Source organism: Elephantulus edwardii, unplaced genomic scaffold, assembly GCF_000299155.1.
Source record: "Elephantulus edwardii isolate Elephantulus edwardi_28Jun2011 unplaced genomic scaffold, EleEdw1.0 scaffold00019, whole genome shotgun sequence".
Taxonomy (NCBI): Eukaryota; Metazoa; Chordata; class Mammalia; order Macroscelidea; family Macroscelididae; genus Elephantulus; species Elephantulus edwardii.
This window is the reverse complement of record NW_006399769.1, coordinates 8,218,237-8,228,599: the sequence shown is the minus strand read 5'-3', so window position 1 is coordinate 8,228,599 and position 10,363 is coordinate 8,218,237. Positions and strand designations below refer to the sequence as shown.

Sequence of the window (10,363 nt, the reverse complement as noted above, 5' to 3'; positions counted from 1 at the left end):
CTGGAGAAGAGTATTGAATGTACAATGGACTGCCAAGAAAACAAACAGATTCATCCTGGAGAGGATTAAACCAAGCTACTCCTTGGAGGCAAGGATTCTGGGGCTTCGTCTGACATACTTTGGGCGTGTTGCCAGGAGGGGCGGGTCCTTGGAGAGGGATGTCATGCTTGGGAGGATGGAGGGACAGCGCAGAAGGGGAAGACCCTCTATGAGATGGATTGATTCGGTGACTGGGGTAATTGGGATGGGTGTGTCAGAGGCAGTGTGGTTGGCACAGGACAGAGCAGGGTTTAGGGCTGTTGTGCATAGGGTCGCTATGAGTCGCAAACGACTCAACGGCACATAACAACAAACAAACAACATACCTATATTAGGCATGTGGCCAGGAGGAACCGGGCCTTGGAGAAGGACATTAGGCTCATAAGGGTAGAGGGACAGTACAGGAGAGGAAGACCCCAGGAGAAATGGTTTGATACAATAACTGGGGCAATGAGGGTAGGTGTGTTGGAGTCAGTGCGACTGGTTCAGGACCGGGCAGGCCTTAGAGCTGCTATACTTAGAGTCGCTATGGACTGCAGGCGACTCAATGGCACATAACAACAATACAGATACAAACCTGACACACATCTTTTCTGATTTTAAGCCATGCAGTATCTTCTTATTCTGAATAACATTAGTTAGATGAAAAAGAAGAGAGCAACTTTCTGATAACCAACCTCACCATAACAACTAGCTTTAGCACTGTGTTGCCTATAATTCTAGTCCTCCACTCTCTAGTCCCTACTACTTAAGTACTCAACATTGATTAGTCCAATGCCTTGGAAAGCCATGCCTCCACTGTCACCGGTCACATTTTCAATTACATTCTTTTATACAACAATATGGACTTAGCTCCATAAAGGTCCTGAGGATTCTGTGGGGATGAGTGCCCAGAAACAGCAAAGTGAGCCAGTTATAGAAAAGAGATGATCCTAGTTTCTATTCACCAAAAATCTCCTTTGCCTAAAGGGTCAAGGTCAAACTGCTCAGCGTTTGGCCTATAAGACTCTATGTCATCAACTGTGAGCCTGCTTTCCCCGCCTCCCTTTAGTTATCTGTCTGGCCTTAAAGCAACACCACAGTCATACTGACTGAGCTCTTGAAGCCTTTGCTGATTGCTGCCTCTGTGGCTTGGCCATGCTCCTTACTTGCCCATCTGGTGGATTCCTACTCAGATGCAGGAATTCCAGTTAACCACCTCTTCCTCTAGGAAGTGTTTCCTGTCCTGCCAGATAGAAATGGCACTTCTTTCTTTTATGTGTCCCATACATACTTTCCTTTAAAGCACCTGTCACTTCTTACTGTACCTACTTATAAACCCAGAACATGTCCATCTCCAATATATGGCTAATGCTACTATCTCTCAAGAACGGAAAAATAAATAACCAACAATTTAAAAAATATTTCTTTTATGCATCAGTCAGAGAGGCAGGGGCACCATCAAGTGGGTTCCAAAGATATTAGTTACATTCTCAGCCAGATCTGTTATACAATGACATTTCCATAGGAAAGCAGGTATTTATTCTTCTCTGAAGATGGTTTGCGAATATGAGACAATTGTGCATGGAAAGGGTTAAGCACAATTCTTTCATATTATAAAGTACTGGATTAGATGTATGGCTGGCTTCCAACAAAATATTATGATAATGGTGATTAACAGTTTAAATTTAAAATCCCGAACCTACTGCTATTGTCAAATACATAGCCTTTCCATCAGAACCAACTCTTGCTTGGGCATCCTTGTTTTCTGGGAGCTTCTCAGTATCATCATTTGTTTTGGTTGTGCTGTGCTCATTACAACCATAATCAGTGCTGTTGAAGTAAAGAGGGCTTGAAACATTTATTGAGGAAAATCAGAGACTATAACTTTCAATATGGATTACACCTCAACATCAAGAAAACAAAGAACCTTACCAAAGGCAACATCATGATAGATGGTGAAAAGACTGAAATTGTCGGAGATTTTTTCTATCTGTATCTATAATTAACATCCTGACAGCAGCAGTCAAGAAATGAAAATCTGCTTTCAAGGACCTCTTTTAAAGTACTGAAGAACAAGGATGACAGTTTAAAGAATAAGGTGTGCCTGACCAACCTATAGTAGGTTTAAGCTACAGCAAGCTTTCACTATGTGTCACAGGCCACTGGATGACACTCAACAACAACAAAAACAAAATGTATCTTCTTCAGTCTTTATTACTATTGTCCAACTTTCACATGCCTATTAAGTAAATGAAAATACCATAGTTTAGGTCAGGTACACATGTTCTTTAAAAAGACATCTTTGCTCTTCAGCTCTTTAAAGAGGTCCTTTAAATTTTGTGAGTGGGTTGTATTTTTGTTTGTTTAGAATCTTATCAAGTAAGTTGTTTCTGAAGATTTTTTCCTTCCCCTCCCCACAGTTGGAAGCTTGTTCTTTATTCTTTTTATACAATCTTATGATGATTTATAGCTTTTCATTTTTATCAGGGCCCATTTATCTATTTTGTCTTCAGCTATTCATGTACATTTGTTATATTTGCTATGCTATCTTTATAAAAGGTTATGTCTTAGTGTTTTCTCCCAGTAAATTTACAGGTTTATGTTAACAGTTTAACATCATGTTTAACATTAACTGTATTGTTTTGGGGTTAAGTTTAGGTAGGCTAAGCTTTTGTGTATGGTGTGAGGTATGGATTCCATTTCATTTTTATATAAGCAGATATCTAGTTTTGCCCACACTATTTATTAAACAATTTCTTATCCATTGAATTGACTTTGACTTCTTGCTAAAAATCACTTGTCCACAGGCTGTTTGGCTTATTTCTGGCTTCTAAATTCTCGTCCACTGGTTTATACGTGTACTACTGAATCAATGCCAGCCATTTTTGAGGAAAGCATGCAGTTTCCTGCTTTGTTTTTCTTCAATATTGCTTTGGTTATTCAGGGTGCAGTTCTTTTTCATAAGAAGTCAATAATTTCTTTTTCATTTCAATAAAGAACAATGTTGAGATTTATTTTGAGATTTGGGTGTAGAAGAACAAAGTATCTGTAGATGGTTTTAGGTATAATAGACATTTTCACAATATTAAGTCTTCCATACAACACATTCCTTACATAAAGTTTTAAATGTACTAGTTGTCAACAATCCTAAGGTATAGGTACAGTTATTATCTCTACTTACAAATGATAATAAGTGCCTCAAAAAAGTTAAGTAACTTGCCCAAGATGAGAAAGTTGTGAATGCAATGCTGAAATTAAAATATTTGGCTTCAGAATCAATGTAATTTACTTCTTATTCTGACCTTTGTGGGCTAATAATGGAGGCAGATGTACACATATTAACCCATGATACAAACAAAGAGACATTAAGAAAGTGAATTAACATTTCACTTGAAGCCTAGGTTGAAATAAAACTTGTATCTTGATGACAACTGTTACTATTTTAAAAAATAATAAAATTATGCATTTCAATCAGTTAATAACACATGCATTTAATGAGGGCCTGCTATGTGTTTACCTGAGGGACAAAGAATCCCAGATATAATCCATTCCTTCAGAGAACTTACATAATACCATATTATTATTTTGAAGATAAGCAGATCATTACATTAAGTGATCACTTAATTTATCTGTTGTTCAAAATATTACTAGAAACAATTTATAAGAAACACAATAGATTGCATTACTTTAAGCTTACAGGTGCTGTTTAATTTAAGAAGTCCTAGCCATCTTAGTATCCATTTTATTTTGTATTTAGTTCATTCTAAAAATATAATCTATCCTCAAAGTAATTTGTTACCATCATGTTATTCACACACACTCACACACATGCATGCACATTCATATATTCATCTAAGCATGCACACACAGATGCGTGGTCGTTCATATATTCAGATATGCATGTGCACACACATGCGCGAACAAACATCCTGTGGTTTATGAGGGCAAATCTCAAAGGATTGAGCAAAACAACTGCTGCCCGGGTGTATAATAGGAGCCACAAATTTTCTAGTAACAACATTTAGAAAAGTAAAAACAAACAGGTAATTTACTATTACTTAACCCAATATATAGAAAATGATAACATTCCAACACGTGAGAAGTCCAAAGACGACTCGCAATCATCTCATTTATCCTGATGCACAGTGACCCTGCAGGACCAAGCAGAATTGTCCCGAGTCTACAGCTGGAATCTGCACAGGAGCGCAATGTCACATTTCTCACCCACATGTGACTAGTGGGTTCAAAATGCCAGCTGAGCACTATTTAATGCCACAAGGGCTTCTTTTCCAATATACAGTGAATATAAATCATTAACAAGAATCTCACTTTCTATTTTTTAGACTAAAATTCCAGCGTGTACTTTATTCTTACAGCTTATCTTGGTTTGGATCCGCCCCATTCCAAGTGCTGAAGAGACACAGGTGGCAATACTCAACAGTTCAGGGCACAGTATTTACAGCTGTGGCTGGGAGGCCAGACTACGACTGAAAACAGTCCCCTTCTCACATGTTACTCTGCAAAGTCACAAGTTTAAGAGGACCAGGACTTAGATGGATCCAAGTGAAATGTCGTGGAATCACTAATGTTACAGCATGTGATTACATTTAATTGTGTTATAAGCTCCAAATAAAATGTGAGGGTATGGATGAAAGGGCAAAATCGTCTCTATGGATGAGGCCAGCTCAGCAGTAAAAGATGTGTAGTAAAGACTGTTTAAGGACATTCAAGGGCTAAGCCTGCTGTACAAGGAGTAATGACAAGAGCAAGCTATGAAAAAGATCAAATAAGTGAGTGATTTTATAGTTGATCACACCATTGTTACAATCACAGTGAATGGAATTGTAAGTAGCAAGTAACTCTTTAGATACAAAAGCAGAGAACAGAGTAGTAGGAACTTTGAAACGGATGTAAAGAAATGGTAGAAAATTAAAAGATTTATCTGGTAATATCTGATTAATAAATTCTTTACAATCCCTGGACCTTGGTTAGTTCAGTTGCAAAACAAAGTGAGCTGAGCACAAACAAGTTTGAGGTTCCTTATATATCTACAGTGACTTAAAGTTTAGTATTCAAACTTGGACACTTTCAATAGTGAAAGGGGGCCACGATTAATACCTGTTCCTGGATAACAGGCACAAGTCGGGCCTGCATGACAGTTATAAAGCAGTAAAATTCTATTCGACTAATCAGGTACTCCAGTGATCTCTGCCAGGGCAGTGGGCTGATGAAAGTCTAGGCCTGCTTGTATTACCTTGCATGGCCATGGGGCTCTGTGGGCTCCCCACATCGATAGAGGGTGAGGCAATTCTGCATACCCCCAAGCATTTTAAATTGGTTTGAATTTGGAAACAAAGTTCCATATGGACAGAGCTGGACTTGACAGCCTGAATGTATTTACTGAAGACAACAAATCATTGACAGACTAAATGTAACAGAGGTAAGGCCTGGCCTGCTTGTACTCAGAATTTGACTTTGTAATTGTAGCCTCCTTTAGACAGGCCTAATCAATTAGAAGAGGCTGATTTGAACCAGTTACAGGCTCATTACTCTGCATTCCAGTTTGTGTTGATGAAAATCAGTTTCAGTCTGCAGCCTGGAACTCATGCACAGCACTTCCTGCATCCTCTTATATAAACACATCGGAAAATTTAACTTGCAGTCATCCTTCCCTTTTTATTGTAAGAAAACCACTTAGTAAATGGTGATTAAAACAGAACTGTTGTATGTGGGATTTGCGGGCCACACCCAGAAATACACACAACTGAGGAATATGCATCAAGTCAGATCTTTAGGTAGCAAGATGCAATGGTGCAGGGCAGACCTGAGACAGAGGCGTCAGCCTCTAATGAGCCAGCTCTCTCCATTATCTCTGAGAACAGAATAAACTCTCTGTTATTGACAACAAGCACCTTTAGAAAAAAAAAATACATCAGTAGTCAAGGTCTTAGAAACAAAGAGAAGAGCTCCTGTGCGTCACCAAATGACCAAATAAAAAAGAAAAAGGCAAATCTCCCACCAACAAGGACAGTCTTCCTTGAGAAACTTCTAAACAGGAACCATATGAAAATCTGCTTAATTTTGAATTATAGTTGGTGTCAAAAAGTAGAGGGTTGGAGAGTGTGTGGCAGAGCTGATCAAAATGCTATGAAGATTTCAAAGACCTGTAATCACACCAAACTATGATATAACTATGAATCATACCTGGCTGGCACCTCTTTGCAGGTTTGTCAAGGCAGCAAGTCAACAGGAAGAGAATATCAATATATACAGCTCTGGTCACCAAACATGGATTTTGCCTGGGAAGGTAAAGAACAAAAAAGTAACTGTTACTTTCTCTCCTGAGGCTGACATCTTTTGAAAGAGGAAGTGGATATTTTTTACTAGGAGTGTTGAGGCTAAAGGATTATGATGAAAGGGGGGTAACAAAAAAGGATGAAAAATCCTCAGTGGGCAGAAAATTAGCAACTCAAATAAAATAGAAGGGCACATAATGGAGTTCAAGGCTGTGTATAAGAAAATAGATAAAATGCTATGCTCTGTCACCAAATAAAATAGAAAATAAACAAAGAAAAAACAACATCCTATTTCAGTTATTTTGAAAACAAGAAGGTAGAGCTATACTGTTTCTGCCTTAATGGGGCAAATATAGGGGATGGAGGGGGGGAAATCACTGGTCATAAAAATCACTGGTTTAGATCTTTGGACAAAGAGAAGTGCATTCATATAAGACAAAGTGTTTCTAAGAACTGAAAATACGGAGCTAACAAGCAGTAGAGCCAACTATTCCCAATAAATGACTTTCCCCTTTCTCCTTCTTTCAATAAACAGAGATATTTATTTTACTCTAGAACAGGAAAAAGTAAGTGGGCTCAAATTTGGGGAGGGGAAGTCTCACAAGAAAGGAAGAACAAAGGCAATCTCCTAAGAATAAAATTGAAGGTTCCAGATTCCTAGTTTAAACTCATAATGATCATTAAAGGGCCATTAATTTTGCCTGATCATTAAAAATAATAAGGACAGATTTGCATTTAAACTGTGCCTTTGTAATTCATTTCTGTGACTGTGACCCCAAATCAGATGTCTGATCTGGAAAATGGCAACTATCACCTCTGTGGGAGAAGGGACCCTGGTGGCACTGAGTTGCTAACAGAAAGATTGGTAGTTTGAATCCACCAACTTCTGTGAGGCAGAAGAATGAGGCAGTCTGCTCCTGTAAAGATTTGTAGCCTCAGAAACTCTTTGGAGCAATTCTGCTCTGATCTGTAGGGTTGTTGAGGTCTGGGATCAACTCGATGGCAGTAGGCAGTGGACTGAAGTTACCGTGAGAATTTAATGTGGCACAGCAAACAAAATGACAGGCACAGAGTTGATATTCACATATGAACTTCCTGCCCTTCTCTGCCTTCAATGTGGCTGGTGAATGGCAGTCAAATTGGCACAGGTGTTCTGGCGAGTAGATTTCCAGATGGCTTTATCCCTAAACCTTTCCTCTCCTATCCTGTAACTGAAGAATTTTATCATTTCACTAAAACTTATTCACACTTCTCTCCTAAATGGGCATTTCTCAGGCTGGCATATGCTCTGGCATGAGAAACAGACTAAATATTTTTTATTTGATGCTGCTCCCTTGCTTCAAAGGCTCTACAGTGCTGCTGCCCCACTGCATTTCTGCCTCGCTGACTAGTTTCATTTCAGGAGATTCTTGCTCCCCAACTCCTATCTGATTGTAGGCAGTAACTTCTGTGTCTAACTTAGAGCTTGCCTCATTTAGTACTTGCCCATAGTTTAAAGTGCTAACACACGCACATGGCATCATTCAAAGAGTTTTAAAAAGGGCATGCAGTGAAAACCAAGTCCCTGTTCCCCACCTCTAAGCCCTGCCCATATTCTGTTTCTGAGGTAACACTAATACAAGAATATCCTTCCAAGCACATTTCAGTCATGTACAAGCGTGTATCTATGGCTATCCTGCTTGCTTACATTTACTTAAATTGTAGCTTAGTGTTACTTTTTTTCTGAGCATTATACATTTTCACTAATACACTTGAATAGCATTCTGTTAAGAACAGGTATTTGTCACAATTTTCTTAATGGTTGGAAATGACTCTTATTTCGTGGACATATTTGCTCCCTATTGGAATAATTGAAATTGTTTAAGATTCTCTACTACTGAGAATAATGGCCTGGTAAGTCTATTAGCTATGAACTTGGTGCCTGCAAATCAGTGTCCTGAGGAGCAAGTCACAGAGCGGAATTGATGGATCAATGTTTATAAACTTAACTGAATTTAGGCAAAAGGCTATGCCAATTTGCTCTTTCACCAACAATGTATAAGAATTTCAGTTTCCCCAGAATGTAGTCATTGTGCATTATTAATCAAGAGAAAAATTGCTTTGAGAAAGTCAGCTGTCAGAAACCTCTCCAGAGTAATGAAGAGCAACGATGTCAGTATGGAGACTAAGGTGCTTCTGATCAGGCCATCATCTTCACAATTGTTTGCTATGCATCAGAGAGCTGGACAGTGACCAGAGATGATAGAAGGAGAATTGATGCCTTTGAGTGGTGGTACTGGAGAAGAGTAGTGAAAATACCATGGGCTGCTAGGTGAACAAATAGGTTTGACTTGGAGAGGGTAAAAACAGGCTGCTCCTTGGAAACAAGGATTCTGAAGCTTTGTCTGACACACTTTGGACATGTTATAAGGAGGGGCCGGTCCTTGGAGAGGGACATCATGCTTGGAAGGGTAAAGGGACAACATAAGAGATAAAAACCCTTGATGAGATTAATTGATTCAGTCACTAGGGCAATAGGAGGAGGTGTGTCCAAGACAATAAGATTAGCACAGGACAGAGCAGGGTTTAGGTCTCTTGTACTCAGGGTTGCTATGAGTCACAGGCAACTCTGTGGCACATAACAACAAACAATTGAAAAACTATCACCTCTGGAAACAACTCAAGTGCTCATCAACAAAGGAATGGAGAGAGAAGCTTTGGTATATTAACACAATGAAATACTATGTTGAATTGAAAAACAAGGAACTCATGAAATATTATATACAAAATGGATGATCCTGGAGGATATTATGTTAAGTGAAATCTCTCAGTCACAAAAGGACAAATATTGCATAGTGCCACCGTTGTAAAACGGTACTGACATCGGGGTTGGAGGTAAACTAAGAGGGGATAAATAATGTATACTGGATTGAAACAGATGATGGAGAGAATTGCTTAAAAGGGATATATGATTAGGTATTATTGTCATGACAGGAGTCTAAAATGAAAGCAGCATAGTGGACTGGGGGCAGAAGGAATTGTATAAAACTAAAAGAATTATTATTATTATATTTTTTTAAGTTTTCAAAGACAAAAGTGAATGGGGAGTGAACAGGGAAAAAAGTGTGCAACAAAGAATGAATGGAAATCCAAAGTCTCTGTAAACTTTCATTAAAATAAAAAAAAAGGACACCACAACAAGATAAACAATCCAATAGAAAAATGGGCACAGGATATGAACAGGCACTTCACTGAAGATAACATACAGATGGCTAACAAGCATATGAAGAAATGTTTAAAATCCCTAGCTCTAAGAGAGATGCAAATCAAAACAACTATGAGATATCATCTCACCCCAGTCAAAATAGCATAATTTAACAGAACAGCAAGCAAGAAATGCTGGTGAGGTTGTGGAGAAACTGGAACCCTTATTCACTGTTGGTGGGAGTGTAAAATGGTGCAACCACTGTGAAGTCAGTATGGCGCTTTCTCAAAATATTGCAGATAGAGATACCATTTGACCCAGCAATTCCACTACTGGGAATATAACCCAAAGAGACCATAACTGCCATCCAAGCAGATATATTCACACCCATGTTTATTGCAGCTTTGTTCACAATAGCAAAGAGTTGGAAACAACCTAAGTGCCCATCAACAAACAAATGGAGAGAGAAGCTGTGGTATATTCACACAACGGAATACTATGCTGCATTGAAAAACAAGGAACTCAGGCAATATTATTCAAAATGGGTGACCCTGGAGGACATTATGCTGTGTGAAATATCTGAGTCATGCAGGGACAAATACTGCATGGTGCCACTGTTGTAAAACAGGACTGACCTTGGGGCTGGGGAGAGACTGAGAAAGATGGGTTCAATAATGTATACTGCACTGAAACAGAGGAGGGAGAAAACTGTTTAAAAGGGATATGTTATTAGGTATTTCTGTCATGACAGGAGTCTAGAGTGATGGCTACATTGTGGAGTGGACCTGGGGGAGGGTTTGTAAAACAATGAAAGAATTTTTCTTTTACTTTTCCAAGAGGGTAGTGTTCTGGGGCGGGGGGA

The 10,363-nt window shown here is 38.9% G+C and overlaps 1 protein-coding gene across 1 annotated transcript in view; it reads right to left on the bottom strand.

Moving 5' to 3' along the window:
- Positions 1–10,363, bottom strand: part of THADA (thyroid adenoma associated) — a 588,067-nt gene that overhangs the window by 136,445 nt on the left and 441,259 nt on the right. The window contains exon 30 of the mRNA XM_006882320.1: positions 6,226–6,320. Within this exon, the coding sequence (XP_006882382.1) occupies positions 6,226–6,320 (95 nt within the window). The remainder of the gene's footprint in view (positions 1–6,225; positions 6,321–10,363) is intronic.